Below are 15,869 nucleotides of genomic sequence, written 5' to 3'. Positions count from 1 at the left end.
TCCATTTTTCCCCTCTAGATCTTAAAAGCCCCGTAACTTTTTTCTGTTAGGTTTTTGAGGATTTTGAAAATGTTTAACGGGGTTCCCCCGGCTAAATTCGGATGTAACTTTTCGAGTAGATGATTTTTCATATAAAAAACTTTTTAATCCGAGTTCGTATGCAAAAGTTATGCCCATTTTACAAATTCCAGAGAGATTTTGCAAATAAAGTCGAAATTCATATTTGTAAATTTTCCCAACAAGTAGACCACGGGGAAACTTTTTTCTTTTATTTTTTTGACATTTCCATCATTTTCTTTTATTTTTCTAAAACTGAAAAGGCGTTCCGGGGGGGGGGGGGGTGCATTCGGTGGATTTTTTGGGCCAAGTTAGTAATGGCGCCCCAACTAGTAATGGCGCACCACACACACGGTGCGCCTTTACTAGTTTTGAAAAAAAATAAAAGGGTGCATTCGATGGATTTTTTGGGCCAAGTTAGTAATGGCGCACCGTGGGAGTGGTCAACAAGTAATGGCGCACCACACACGGTGCGCCATTACTAGTTTTGAAAAAGAAAATTTGAAAAAAATTACTAGTGGCGCACCGTGGATGTGGTGCGCCATTACTAGTTTTGAAAAAAATAAAAAAAAATTGTTACTAATGGCGCACCGTGGATGTGGTGCGCCATTAGTATTTGGACACTAATGGCGCACCAACACATGGTGCACCATCAGTATATAGTAGTGGTGCACCACATGTGTGGTGCGCCATTAATGTCAATATTATCTATAGCCCTTTTCCTAGTAGTGTAAGGTTTGTCGCCTCAACAAATCACTCTATGGTTTGAAACAGGCGCCTCGAGCATGGTTTCAACGGTTTGCTTCGTTCATTGCATCGGTTTGTTTCGTTGGCTCCAAGTCCGACAGCTCGTTGCTCGTCTATCGGCGTGGCGCTGACATGGCCTATCTCCTGCTCTATGTGGATGACATCATCCTGACTGCATCTTCCTCGACATTGCTGCATAGTTTGATTGCCTCTCTTCGTACCGAGTTCAGTATGATAGATATGTGTGATCTTAATTACTTTCTGGGCATCTCTGTCACACGCAGCAAGGACAATCTGTTCCTCTCACAAGAGAAGTATGCAATGGATCTTCTGGACTGAGCTGGCATGTTGCAGTGCAAACCCATCTCTACTCCCGTTGATACTACCTCCAAACTTTCAGCCAAGTCCAGTGATCCAGTTGCAGATCCCACGGAGTATCGTAGTATTGCAGGCAGTCTTTAGTACCTCACATTCACTCGGCTAGACATCTCTTATGCTGTGCAGCAGATTTGTCTTCATATGCATGATCCTCGGGCTAATCATTTTCTCCTTGTGAAGCGTGTGCTTCGCTATATCCACGGCACCACGGCCATGGCCTCACTTTGTTTCGACGCAACTCCAACAAACTGATGGCCTATTCTGACGCTGATTGGGCAGGTTGCCCTGATACTCGCCGGTCTACCTCAGGTTATTGTGTCTTCCTAGGCACTAACCCGGTGTCATGGTCTGCTAAGCGGCAGCACACGGTCTCCCGCTCCAGCGCCGAGGCCGAATACAGGGTAGTTGCAAATGTAGTGGCTGAAACATGTTGGCTACGGCAGATTCTTCAGGAGCTTCATCGACCGATGACTGGTGCCACTGTGGTGTTTTGTGACAATGTGAGCTCTGCTTACATGACACAGAATCCCGTTCATCATCAGCGCACTAAGCATGTGGAGATCGATCTACACTTTGGACGAGACCGTGTCACCACAGGCGAGGTCCGGGTTCTTCACATTCCGGGTTCTTCTCAATTTGCGGACATTTTTACCAAAGGATTACCATCCCCTCTCTTCTTGGATTTTCGGGACAGTCTTAACATTCGTCGACGCCCGTTTACGACTTAGGGAGGGTGTTAGACTATATGACCGTATTGTTTGTATAGATATACGGTTGTATATGTGTAGTCCTTGTATAGGTGTCCGTATATTGTACGATACGAACTCTGCCTTGTAACCTCTATATATTGATCAATACAAGGCACCACAATGTGTGGTTTCCCTAATCTTACACAAACCTTAGCTCACTCTGTCCCTCTCTCTCGCTCTGTCCACACTCCTCTCCCTCTTCCTTTCCAATCCCATCCACCATGACGAGCAGCTCCGGCAGCGACTCCGGCTCGGAGCTCGACTATGAGGAGGAGATGGCCCTCTGCATTGTGCTCGAGTGGTCCAAGGTGGAGACCGGTGATAGCTCCAGATCTGGAGCGTCGGCGTAGCGTGGACGCCGGAGCTGGACCCTCCCGGCCCGCGTGCAGCGACGCAAGGACAGCACAGCCCGCATCGTCTCCTTCCCCCGCCGTCCGTTCCTCCACGCGGCCATCGCTGGGTGCTTGTGCCCGCGCCTCCGGCCCGCATGCGCACTCCAGAGTCAGAGGCGCGCGCCGCGAGAGGCAGCGTGGACGGGAGAGGGACGTGGTGGAGCAGTCCACGCGCCGCCGGCACGGGACGGAGCTGGACGCTGACGAGGACACACATCTAGGGATTAAAATGGAGTGAAAACTTTCCGCTTTTCCGGAAGAAAAATGGAAATAGAGAGAAAATATGATAACGAAAACCGAAATTTACAAAACAGAAATGGAAATGAAATTTTATATGCGGTAACGGGAACAAAATGGTGTTTTCCCATGGAACAAACGTGGAAACAAAACTTTCTGTTTCTGTGAATATGAAATTTCCGTTTTTACTATAGGCTATGGATGTTTTGTAGCCCAATCAGCAAATAACAAACAATGACACGAGCAGAACGGATCATTTGGTCCAACTTCTACTACCATATACATACTCAGCTAGATCCTATACGCAATTGGCCAGTAATACTATTACTACAATACTATGCTAAGTTGCTAACATAATCATATTATTTTGTAGCCATGGAAGCATTTCACTAAATATGTTTGTTGTTGTGTTTATTTCTCTATGACTCAAGGAGCTTTTAAGTTCCGGTTAAAATGACAACTTATGTTTCCGTGTCTACTTTGTATTCGTCCCGTGTTTGTTTCCAGGAGTACCTGTTTCTATTCATTTCCGGGGTTACAGTATTTGTTTTCGCTTCTGCAAAAAAAGCAAATGTGGTAGCACCTAGTTCCGTCCGATTCTGCTCCGTTTTCATCCCTACGCGCGTCTCCTCGCATGGGTGTACCGCCACTCTCTCACGACAGCGGAGACGGTCGCTCGCCGCCTCCGACGAAAGAACGCCAAGGCGCTCCAGCTTTCTATTGAGCATTCGGAGCGCGGGGTGAAGGAGGCAGCGGCGGAGAAGGCTCGGGTGACAAGGCTGAAGCGGGAGCAGGACAGGGCGGTCCGTCGGATGAAAGGGCTCATTGTCCTCTCCGACTCCGACTCGGACAACGGCGATAGTTGCACCTCCTTGTCCGACGACCAAGAGCCTCCACTAGCCGCAGACACCTACAACTGCGCCGGCGACCGGAAGGGCAAAGGACCGGCGAGGAAGTGCCGATTCCGACCCCCCCCCCTTCCTCCTCATTGTTTATATCATTTTTAGTTGTAGGAGTTTATGAACTTGTCCGGGGACAAAATATGATCTTTTTGATGTGGTGAAGTATGTTAATGTCCCTTTGCAGCCGATCTTGTGTTCCTTTGCAGCCTTTTTTTTCCGTCATTTGATCACGTAGGATAGATCAACGTTTATATGTCCAATATAAATATAAGGCGCCGGATATGAGATACGCGGATGCAGAGTGGCACATATAAGGAATGCCCGGCCAGTGCATGTGAACATGCCCGAGCGCGTCCGCGGGCATTTGGGGTGGGGGTGGGGGGGGGGGGGCAGATTTGCCAACTGCGGATGTCGATGCTCTAAGCGCTTCCACAGCAAACACCGGCAGCGGATTTCCAGCTAGTGCGCCAACTCACGACTCTTTCTCCTTCTGCGTTACTGGAAAGGGTTTCGCCTGGTTGGAAAAACAAAACTTGTGTTCAGTTTTTTTTTATGTTTACCCCTGCCATGAAAGGCTTTTCTTTTTGACCGCCAAAAATGAAAAAAAAAAAAAACATGAGGCACAAGTAGCTCCGAAGGTATAAAAGGGAGTTCAAGATTAGTGGAACAAAGACTGGCATAATCATTCGTGAGTTTGTTGTGAATAACGAAGTTGAAGGTGACTACAAGTTCTCATGCATGTTGTATTCCATCCACGTTCAAGTCTAACAACTCCGGTGCTCTCTTACGACACAGGTCTCCTCTCTCGCCAGTCAACACCAAAGCCGAGCACAGTGCTCAGACACAGCACAAAACGGACAGGGAAACGAAGACAAGGAGAAGTTTCTGCAGAAAAAACTTACTAGCTTCCCACTATGTTTACCATGGGAGTTCACACTCATTTTTAGCATCCTTTGCAGGGAATGCAGCAGGGTTCACCAAACAATTTGTACTTTTCAATCATAGAACCCTGAGCGCCCCATGCACATGTAATTTGACCCACGTTGTCTAAAATAATTGGGCGTCACTGGTTACCCTGGACAGGTTTTCCAATCACCCAGTCGCGCTGAATTTCCAACCCCTCTGTCGCTCACCAAACCTCGGTATTTTTGTAGACTCATGTTATCCTCCAAAATATTTAGTATTCACACATATGTTACGATTAATCACAATGTGTACGCAGAGTCTACAAAAAAAAAAAGCAACTCTGACATTGACTCGGGGAAGAAACTTTGTTAACCTGAACACTTTGTCAAAAAAAATTATTTCTACAGGTGTAAGGAAAATTGGATCGTGTAAAATTTGAAGATAACTTCACATTGCAGTCCTGCTGCCAGTTTGTGTATGTTCTCACATGCGTTCTGGAAAACCAAGAGAATTTACGATATAATCTTCTTTTCAAAGGTTAATAAATAATAATACAGTAGGCCTCCACATTTAGGACAGTAGACTGAACCTAAACCCAGCCCTCTAATGCCATCAGTCTTTTCGGCCGTCCAGTATCTCAATCTGACTATTTCTGTCCATTGGATGCGTGTGGGACACTGCTTAAGTGCAAATGTCGCCACAGCTTAGCCTGCTGTCCCAGGGGTAGCTACTTCCGTGAGCAGTCTCTTTGCTCACACGGTCATTTAATGACCAACAACTTATTTCCTATGATTACTTAGTTAATTGTTGTTCTCTCCTCTTTCGACGTCAATCAAATAGTGTGACTTATCCCAGACTAGGGCTAGGGCCATAACCAAGGACACGACTATACGGATGGGTTTTACAATTTGCAAAGGTTGTACACTTTACCCACACTATAGATCTTCATCTTTTGTAATGTGCTTTGGCATATTATCCTCGTGGGTGGTCCAACGTTACTTTAACAAGACCATTCTACCTCCGTGACACTTTTATCATATCATCGGCATAGCTTCAGGCCTTGTTCTAAGATCAAGATTTCTATAGGAGAGTCCAGACCAATTCGAGGGATGGAAGACATACCCACAAGAGCTCATACAAGGACAGAAACACCATTCTGGTGACTCTGTCATCAGGATCGACCATGGCCAACTCTAGATTTTTGCCAGGATCTTGTCGACCGTGTGCCTATATATCCGTGAGGATCGTGTTGGCCGGTGTGGTATCGGAGAAGAGCTTGACCAAAAGTAATGATGTTGTTCTCACTGTTGATCGTGATATAGAGCATGATAGATGCGCTCCGATTTTTGTGGAAGAAGGGAGGCATCTGTTCTAACATGACGAACACATCTCAATTGCGGAGGAACCCGGCGACGAGATTGTCATTATTGTCAATCTCCATCTCGATGATCTTATGTATATCATGTTGAAGTTCTAATACTTTTGAGATATTTTACTTCATTTTTCAACTTCATTGCAAATATCCTATTGATGTTTCTTTCTTTCAGCGACAACAGTACCTACGAGAAATATAGTATGTAATATGCGTCTGCAAAGAAAGCAATCCAAGTTGAAACTAGCATATGAATCCAAAGTGTACGTCGTAATAATATGGACAACTCCTAGCAACTAAAAACAACATGATACATGTACACTATCGGGATAGTAATCATGTGCTTTTATGGTTGGTATGTGTCCAATCATATCAAAGACATGTTAAATAGTCCTGCCATCATCAAGTGCGACGATATAAAACCAACCCGACTAGAAAAAAGGGGCACCTGTGCTGATCTGGAGATGCATGGAGCCGCACAAGCCTATAAATGCAATTGGGTGAGCTACTAAAGCTCCCTCACAATGACTCCAGAGGGGTAGATAGAGTTACATTCCAAATCTTCTGTCTAGTTTATCTAGTGATGATGCTAAAATATGGTCCATATATTTAAGATAAATAGCCTTTAAATCTTGTATGAACGAGTTGTGTAGGCTTGAGAGGCATTTGGGATTATTCTACCACATTTGAGGAGGAAGTGTTTGCAGTCTCTTCGCTTCTCACTCATTTGCAACAATCATACGAGATGTTTATCTATATACTATCGAGACTAATATCATTGTACCAAAGCGCGGAATCCTAACAGTGCCAACAACATCCTCCTGTGTCCAGAACGCCAAGAGGATTTGGTTGACGTTTTCTCTTTTCATGGAAGGATTACGCTGACGTTGTTAGGATTTCTAAGGTCACCACAATGCAATATATGTAATAGTTCCATCAGGTTATCCATGATTACCTCCTGAAAGGCTTGACCAAATTCTGCTAAAAGTGTAAGGTGAATGTCACTGAACATCGTATATATGCCATTTTGGTGACAAACCTTGTTGTTCAATTGTGTAGGAAAGATGATGGATTAGGGTGATGATTACTTTTACAATGAGTTCATCAAATCGCCGTTATCGGGCGATGATTCAGACGATGAATTGGCAATGCTAAGAGTATTCCCAATGAAATGGAGAAGGAAGAGGAGCATGATATTCACTTCAAGGGTTCAACACTGAGACACCAAATTTTTATCGGCATAGGGCAATGGGCCACGTTGATCTATGAAAGACTATTTTGCAGCTAAGTCGTTATATCACGAGGGCATCTTTCGGTGTCACTTCCGGTTGTGCAGCCATTGTTCTTGCGCACTGTGGAGGGTGTGAATGCATATGATGATTACTTCATGCCGAAGAGAGATTGTGTTAGGTACTTGGTTTCGCTTCTCTCAAGAATTCACTTTTATATTATGAGGATGCTTGTAAATGGTTGAGTCATACATTTAGTTGATGAGTACATTCATATATCTGAGACCATATGCCTTGAAGCAATGGTCAGATTTTCCACGGTGATGGTGAATGCCTTTAGAAAAAAGTGTGCTTGGGAGAAACAAATGTTGGGGCCAAAGCTCAGCTTTCGCACTTGGAGAATCGGGACTTTCCATGTATGTTTGTGTCCCTCAATTGCATGTAGTGCCAGTGGAGATGTGTATTTGACAACTTTTTTTGCATGCCAAGGTCTCAAAATGACATCAATGTGCTCCAGCGTTGTCCATTTTTTGTAGGACTTTATGGGGGCAGAGCTCGAGATTGCAGCTCTGCCATTAATGGGCATGGCTCTATCATGCATTACTATCTTGTTAATGGTATCTATCCTTCATGGACGACCTTCGGCAAGACCATCTCCCAGCTAGAAGGTAACAAAAAATATCAATTTGCCCAAAAGCAAGAGGGTTCCAGGAAGAGTGTAGCGAGGACATTTGGAGGTCTCCAAGTACATTTTGTAATTTTTCATGGACATACTAAACAATGGGATCCAAAGCGACGTCCAAGGGGCTCTCTCTACCTCTCTTCAATTTCAACAATCCTTTTCGCGAATTCTCTCCTCGGCCCAATAACTTTTTCATCTTTTTCATGCCCAAGGGTTCTAGGGCTAGTCCTTGCGAGATTCGTCGTTTGCGTCATCCCTACAAGTGGTTGTGGCGCAACAGCAAAGAAAATGGTGCTCGATGGGCACAGGGTGCCGCCCCAACTTTGTTTATGTGTCACATCACAAAGTCACGACATCCATCATTTCACCAAGAGTATATGTTGCCCTTACCTGGCTGGCATTTCTACAACACCCAATGGACTGTTCAACAATAAGACACTAGAAAACCCAACACTAAGCCTTCTCAACATTTGAAAAAGAGGCAACCGGCCTATTGCTATGGCGGTCCTGCCAAAGCCCGGCGAAGAGTTCATAGTGTGTGATGTCGTTATTCGTGACCATTCACCGAATGAATTCCATCTTGCATAGTTAGGGCTTCAGTGATGAGTAGGTCTGTAGACGATAAGGAGCATTGGCACGTGTTTATTATTGAAAGTTGGATTGTGTGCACCCTTAGGGGCAGAGTCTGGTCAATTATAACTGAAAATTACACTCAGTCAAAATTGTGTATTGTTGACCGTGTAGAGTATATGAGCGTTGTTCAATTCAAATGGGCACAACCGTCGACTAGAGTTTCATTCCGATTGGCGACAAAACAAACTTGTTCTTTTAGATGGAACCATATTTATTCCATTAACCAAACAGCTGAGCAACACCGCTCGCTACCAATTCATGCTTGAACTCAGGGCGAGAAAACAAACATGGCATATGCGGGAAGTAGTACATAACAAAACTAGACAACAAAACCGCACACATGCATGCTCACATAGGGGACGACGAGTAAAAAAAACTGATTATTAGCAAATCCGGGGAAAAAGAGGGCGGACACCATGCTGACTCGATCGGCGCACCAAGTGTGTGCGTCAGTCTCGGCTAGCTCGTGGCGACGAGGCCCTCCTCTTGGACGGTACACCAAGTGAGTTGATCGGTGCACCAAATGTTGACCGTCTAGACTATATGGAAGTTGTTCAATTCAAATGGGCACAATTGAGTAGAGATTCATTCCGATTGGCAAAACAAGAAACTTGGCACAACTGGAAGTATGGTACTTCCAGGAAGGAGTACGTATATATAGGTAAAATAAATAAAAGCACACATATGCATGCTGACACTGATGATGACGCGTAAAAAAATCATAATTATAGCAAATCCGAACAAAAACTGGCCGGCGGGGAGAACACATGGACTCCATCGGTGCACCACGTGTGTGCATCTCGGCTAGCTCGTGGCCACGAGGCCCTCCTCTTGGACGGAGCCCGCCTTGCCTTCCCCACATTGCCTTCTTTCTTTGACGAGGCGCTGGCATTAAATTGATCAAATTCCATATCGTTGATGGACTAATGTTCAAAAAGTGTCAATGATTTTATCTTGTGGTTTACATCGTTCGTCACGGAATCACCAATCACACTATTGAGAAATAATTTGTCGTTGGGGGTCGATTCGTCCAAATTCTAAAAATTATCACAAACATTGCACGTTTGAACAGAATTTTGCGTGCCACCTCACATTCTATCGAACAAAAACCCAATAATACAAGGTAAATGTGCCTTTTATTCACCTCATAGCCATTGTTGATCTAGCACATGACTTGAGGCTGCCTTCGTTTTTCCGGCGGAGGGAGGAAGAGAGGAGGGGCGAGGGCAACCAGTGACCCTCTTTCATTCCTTCTTCTCCGGTTCCTTCGTCGAGGACCACTTCGGCCCCAGGGGTGGGCGAGGGGGGCGAAGGCCGCGGCCTTCCCACGACGACATAGCCATGCCCGGCCGGGACTCTTCGCCGACAGGATCGAGGACGGCCATCACAGGCGCATGAGACATGACCATTCAACTTGTCAGATTTGACTCCAAAACAACGAGATCGGAGGCGACCATGGTGTCATTGGTGAGGAATGGGGGTAGCATGAAGCGGTGAGCGACGACGCTATGGCCAGTGAAGGGAAATGGCGGGGCTGGCTGGAGGAGCAATGGGAAGGTGAAATGTTCGTCACGTCAATCCATTTTCCGGGTGGAGTGCGCCCTAAATACCCCACACAACTACCAGATATGGAGTCTTACGTTTCGTGTGTGGAGCTCGCTCCACATACCCCCCACAACTACTACTAAACATGTAGTCTTGCGTCTCGTATATGGAGCGCGCTCTAAATTTTATGGCAACTGAGGGCGGGATGACGGCTCTGCTAGAGTGGCATTTTCAGCCAAAATTCCATTATTGATGGTTATTGTAGTGATCGGGCCGACATGGCAAATCTTCTAAAATTGCTCTTAGGTGGAGAGTTTGGTTAATTATAATTGCAAATTATCAAAAAATAACACTCAGTCAAAATTGCATAGTATTGTTGACCACTTACATAACTAATTATACAGTGGAATGGAAAGAGTATAACTTATAGAGTTGTTCAATTCAAATGGGCACAATTAACGAAGGCGTAGAGTTCCATTCCGATTGGCGACAAAACAAACTCGGCACATGCGGCAACTCGGACGTAAAATAAAATAAAAGTGCACACATGCACGGTGCAGACATGGGCGACGATGATTCTAAAAAAAAAAAGACATGGGCGACGGCGAGTAAAACACTGATTATTAGCAAATCCGATGAAAAAGAGGGCAAACTGACGCGGCCGGTGCACCAAGTGTGTGCGTCAGTCTCGGCTACTTCGTGGCGATGCGTCATTCTCGGCTAGCTCGTGGCAGCGAGGCCATCATCTTCGACTGAGCCCGCCAGGCTGACCGACGACGACATCGGGTTGACGACGTTGCAGTTAAGCCGTACCTGGCCGCAGTTCCCGGTCTGCACCTGGATGCGGCCCATGTTCACCATGGCGGTCGCGAAGCGCTCCTTCCACAGGGTCTCGTTCCCCGCGAAGCGGTTCACCAGCACGTTCAGGTTCCCGTCGACCCGCAGCTGGTTGTCGGAGAAGAAGAGCCCCATGCCGCGCGGCAGCAGCTTGTAGTAGTTGTTGTCCAGCACGTTGGGCGAGCCCGGGTCGATCGGCGCCGTCGCCTGCGACGTGTTCGACGGGCACAGCACCCGCAGCTGCGCCGCGTACGACGGGCTCAGCCCTGCATCCACCTGATAGATGATAGTTCAACACACGTACGCACGTTTCATGCCAACGTAAACTAATATGGTGTCTCACTAGAGGGACGTACTATGGGCGTGTTGCCGTTCCAGATGCGGTCGACGAAGGAGGAGCAGAAGGACCGGCCGACGGTGTGGGCGCCGGAGAGGAGGACCATCTCCTCGGCGGTGAGGGTCTTGTTCTTGAAACGGTCGATGAGCTGCTGCGCGGTGAAGGTCGGCGGGGGCAGGTTGTTGTTGGCGTCCTCCTCGCGAGAGATGCTGCCGTCGCGGCGGCCGGCGGGGACAGAGTAGACTACGTTGCCGGTGAGGGTGATGCTGTCGCGCGCCGCGAAGGCGAGGATATCGGCGCAGGAGACGGTGCGGGGACAGCTCCGTTCGAGCGCGGCCTTGGCCGCGTCGATCACCTCGAAGCCGCGGAGGCTGGGGTTGTTCGGAGGAGCCACCCGTTCTGTCCTGCCACCGCCGGGGTTGGTGGCCAGCAGAACTGAGGCGTCGCAGCCCTGCATCAAGTAAAGATGAAAATTAATTAACTCTCGGCCAGTTACACACTCACATGTGAACATTGTAATTTTAGCTCGCATTTGAGTACTCTTCGCGTTTCTAATTGCATTTCAATTTGTTTATTTTTGCACAAAACATCATATCTATTAAAAAAAATCATCGAAAGTGCAAAGCATGTCAAACATATCGATTGGTTGCATGTATGCATGCATGTGCAATATCATTTTATACAAGGCGACCAAGTAAGCAAGCCTGTATGCATGGCATGCGAGCACTGAGATTCGTCTGACGAAAGGTTCGGCGAGGAGGGGAACATGCGTTGCCTCCGGACCAGGAAAACAGCAGGGCATATATTCGCTGCTACTTTCATGGTTTCCCAGTTTAGCTTTTCTTCTTTTGGCTTTCCCTTTATCTATTATTTATCTTTTCTGCTTTCTGCTTTTCCTTTGTCTCGATAGATATAACACATTTACCTTTTCTGCTTTGCGTTACTCCTCTCGGTATTGATCTACTACTTCCACTACGGAGCCTACATATGCATCAGGTACTCGTGATCAACGCATTAAGCAATGAAATTACCCGACAATTGCCGTGCATTTTAATTGGTTACATATTACCCTATGAATATATATTATCCCTTTGCATTTACATATCTTTGTTTCATGTGGTTCTTCGGTTGTTGTTTTAACCGCAATTGTTTTAAGGACAATTTTCAACAGTTTGTATGTTAGTATTTATATTCAGAAATGCCTCCACATCATCAACCGAATAGTACTACACAAAAATACCATATGACAATGTTTATGTGGATACATAGACCTCCATCTCCATGTAGGATTTATATGATGTGCTAATAGCTAACCAACGATGGCGTGCTATCGTTGGAGATGCTCTAAAGAAGGATTTTGCATGGTTCAAAACTAGGGATAATTATAATTAATTATTCAAAGTAATCATGAATTCATGGATTGGGAGACAATTGAAAAGGGCACTGAGATTTGTCCAATGAATGGTTTGGCTCGGAAGAGAGAAAAACAGTAGGCCAGCAGGGGAATATGGGTTATCTGACAAGAAAGAAAAACAGCTGGCCAGCAGGGAATATATCACCTGCTACTTTCATAGTTTACTACTCCCTCCGTCCCACAATATAAGAGCGTTTTTGACACTACATTAGTGTCAAAAACGCTCTTATATTGTGGGACGGAGGGAGTACTTTTAAGCTTTATACTTTCTACCCTTTGTCTCGAGCGATAACACATTTGGCCTTTCTGCTTTTGACTTTCCCTTTATCTCCAGAGATAACACATTTAGCTTTTCAGTTTTGCAAAATATGGCTTTGCAGTTCTCCCTATATATAGCAACGGTTCCGATTCTCAATCCTCAAAAAAGAGAAAAAACGTTCCTAAAAAAGAAGAAAGAGCACATCATATAACTGACCACGACACTATACCTCTCTTTAGTTAATCAAATGAAAAAAAAGGGCTAAACCTACGATGATTTTCACCGAATTAACTTTACACGCTGATGTGGCAGAACATTTTCGTGGTGTACCAGTGAACTGATAAATTTTCTCAGGAATTAAAATCTGCCCCTATAATTAGGGCTAGATGTTTGTCTTGCTACTAGCAAACATGCTGTATAACACCACAGGTGTTCTTATTTTCTTTGCCCCTGGAGGTTGGAGCTAGCCACGCGTTGGCACAATTGATCCGAAATGTATACGCAGTCATGCACTCAAAATGCCGATAGGTACGTACCCTGACAAAGCAGTCATGGAAATGGAGCCGGATGAGGCCGGCGGCGATGCCAGCGTCCTTGGTGAAGGCGGCCGCCACAGCCTGCCGGACAAGCGCCTCGGCGTTGGGGCAGCTCTTCTGGTAGAACCCCACCCGGAGCTGCGCCGTGGCCAGACCTGGCAGCAAGCACACGGCGCAGAGCGCCGCTATGAGGGCTATGCCGGTTCTGCCTTGCATAGCCATGGATTCTTGCTAGTCCAATCTAGATGGTGCTTTGAGCTTCACAGCTCTTTGAGAGTTTATATAGGTGGATGGAGACACTGGCACTTTAGGTCTTGGGCCGTTTGGCACGTAACAAGTTCCTTTGGAAAAGAACACCTACATGATGTAGGGGGGCGGGGATGGAGACAAAGACATGTCTCGATCTGCTTTAATCTTAGCCGCGGCCTAACCCCACCACCATCCTACAAGCCGTAGGTCCAAAGATCATCACAGGACTCAAGGAATAAAGGTGAAACGCGCAGATGAATGAGTGGCAACTTGCTTTTGAAAATCTCTCCTCAAAAGCATAAGCTGATAGCGTGCAATTATTCCGTCCATCAAACATGCATGTTTGTAGACACACTTTATTGACGATCGATACAGCACACGTTATCACCACCCAACAAATGGACTAGGCAGCTACGTTACATTCATACACGCAACACATATAAAAGCAGTGAAAGCATCATGAAATGGTACCAGCGGGGAATGTGTAGTGGCCTGCCTGTTGCAGTGGATAACTACTACAGTACTCCCTCCGTAAACTAATATAAGAGTGTTTAGATTACTATTTTAGTTATCTAAACACTCTTATATTAGTTTACAGAGGGAGTAATAGTTATTGAGCTCCTTGACGGCACCTTCAAGTAAATATAGGACGTTTGGTTCTCATTGATCCGAAGGTTAAAATCAATCTATACTGCTCCCCTCGGAAGGATCGCTCAGGCCAAATTGTTGGGCCGCAGGAGTTGTGATTGGTCAGATAGTATCGGGAGACTGGCGGTATGGGGCGCCTGTCTTCTGGTGTCTTCTCCAGAGGTATCGGATTATCGAGGCGTCCGTACCCGGATAAGGAATGGTGGCACATATGCAATCGGGTGGAAACACAAGATCTCTAATCTGGCTGACGCAGGCCTGCATCATCTCCTTCCTGAAGGTGGAGGATTGAGGCTTGGCCTTGGAGATGATAATCCAGAGTTCAATGTTTTGTTGGACTAGCCATCACCGGTGCATGTATGGCGATTCATTCTTGAAGGCATAGCCTAGGAGCTGCGTATTTTTTGTTTTGCTCTCGTCTTGTAACATATTATTAGTGGCTATTTGATGGAATTACTTCGTGAGGTATGCGGTCTTGGCTTTTTCTTCCACTTTATTTCCAGGGCGATGTTGGTCGGATACTGGATTTTGTATTCTTAATGAAATATGGCTGCATGCACGGTCCTGATCCAGAGGCCGAAGGTTATCCTCTTTTTCATAAAAATATGGTCGGGGGTTATCCTCCTTCTCAGGTAGTAATGTTCGTCACAAATCTTGATGGTTCTATCAGACTTTTTCTAGTTTATATGCACAAACAATCTTGTAAGGTGGAAAATGAGGAAAATGTTTTTTTTTGCTAGAAAATAGAGGGTTGGGATCAAAGGTATCGCGATGACCAGCATCGAGAGGACCAAGAGTGACCACCAAGAGAATCGAGGTCACAATTGTGGCATGCGAGTTTTGTGGATCGAAAACTAAGAGAAGTACCTCATGTACTAAAGCTGAGACACATACAGGCATACAAGCAGAAAAATACACGTAGTGAGCTACCGGAGTACATTGAAATCAACAATAGATGTGTGCAGTCATACAAGCCATAAACGCAACCAAGTGAGCCACCAAACCACCTTTACATCAACAATAGATGCGTACATCCATACATGCCTATAAATGTAATGAAGCTTCCGGACCACCTTCACATCAACAATTCATAGCCGATAAATTCAGTTGCAATCATGTTCGCATATGCCCGGTTCCTCTAGTGATGATGAACACAAGTCATCAATATATTCAAGAAGCAGAGACTGCATCTCATGTGAATGGGCTGCATGGGGTTAAGGGGGATCAGGGAATAGGCTTTCGCAATTGTGCACAGATAAAGCACCAAACAAATTCATATACCAACAAGTATTAGTTCTAATGTAAGAAGCAAAAAGTCTGATTGGTCAACAACACAAACATGCCCAAAAGAGAAAGAATAAGTGACACATGGGCCATGATGCGGAGGAGCCAAATTCTAAAGGTATGATGAAATTTAGTGGCCAACCATTTGAAGAAAATTCATGGTGCAAACTAGCTAGTTTGTGTCCCTCCACGTAGAAAGCAACCACCACATAGCAGAGTCAGTAGCATGTCGCTAGAACACCTTCTAGATAACCATGCAATTACGACGACTCATCCATATGGTATAGGCCACTACAGAGAACGCCGACCAAAAGAGGTGTCTCCTCTGGAATGACTGGCCATGTAGACTGAGCAAACTTTCACTGTAGAAGGAGGCGTTTGATCTATCATTGTGATTCCAAAAAACTACATTTCTTACTTCCTTGTCAGCCGCAATCGATGTGGTTGTCATTAGGTGTTGGGAAACGTAGCATGCA

The 15,869-nt window shown here is 45.7% G+C and overlaps 1 protein-coding gene across 1 annotated transcript; it reads right to left on the bottom strand.

Moving 5' to 3' along the window:
- Positions 1 to 10,228: 10,228 nt before the first annotated feature.
- Positions 10,229 to 13,523, bottom strand: LOC123167007 (peroxidase 1). Its single transcript, XM_044584846.1, has 3 exons — positions 13,213 to 13,523; positions 11,023 to 11,454; positions 10,229 to 10,942 (listed from the first exon to the last, which is right to left on the bottom strand). The coding sequence occupies exons 1-3, from the start codon at positions 13,432 to 13,434 to the stop codon at positions 10,550 to 10,552; spliced, it is 1,047 nt and encodes a 348-aa protein (XP_044440781.1). The 5' UTR covers positions 13,435 to 13,523; the 3' UTR covers positions 10,229 to 10,549.
- Positions 13,524 to 15,869: the final 2,346 nt, after the last annotated feature.

This window comes from Triticum aestivum, chromosome 7D (assembly GCF_018294505.1).
Source record: "Triticum aestivum cultivar Chinese Spring chromosome 7D, IWGSC CS RefSeq v2.1, whole genome shotgun sequence".
In the NCBI taxonomy this organism is placed as follows: Eukaryota; Viridiplantae; Streptophyta; class Magnoliopsida; order Poales; family Poaceae; genus Triticum; species Triticum aestivum.
This window is presented reverse-complemented; position numbering and strand designations above follow the sequence as displayed.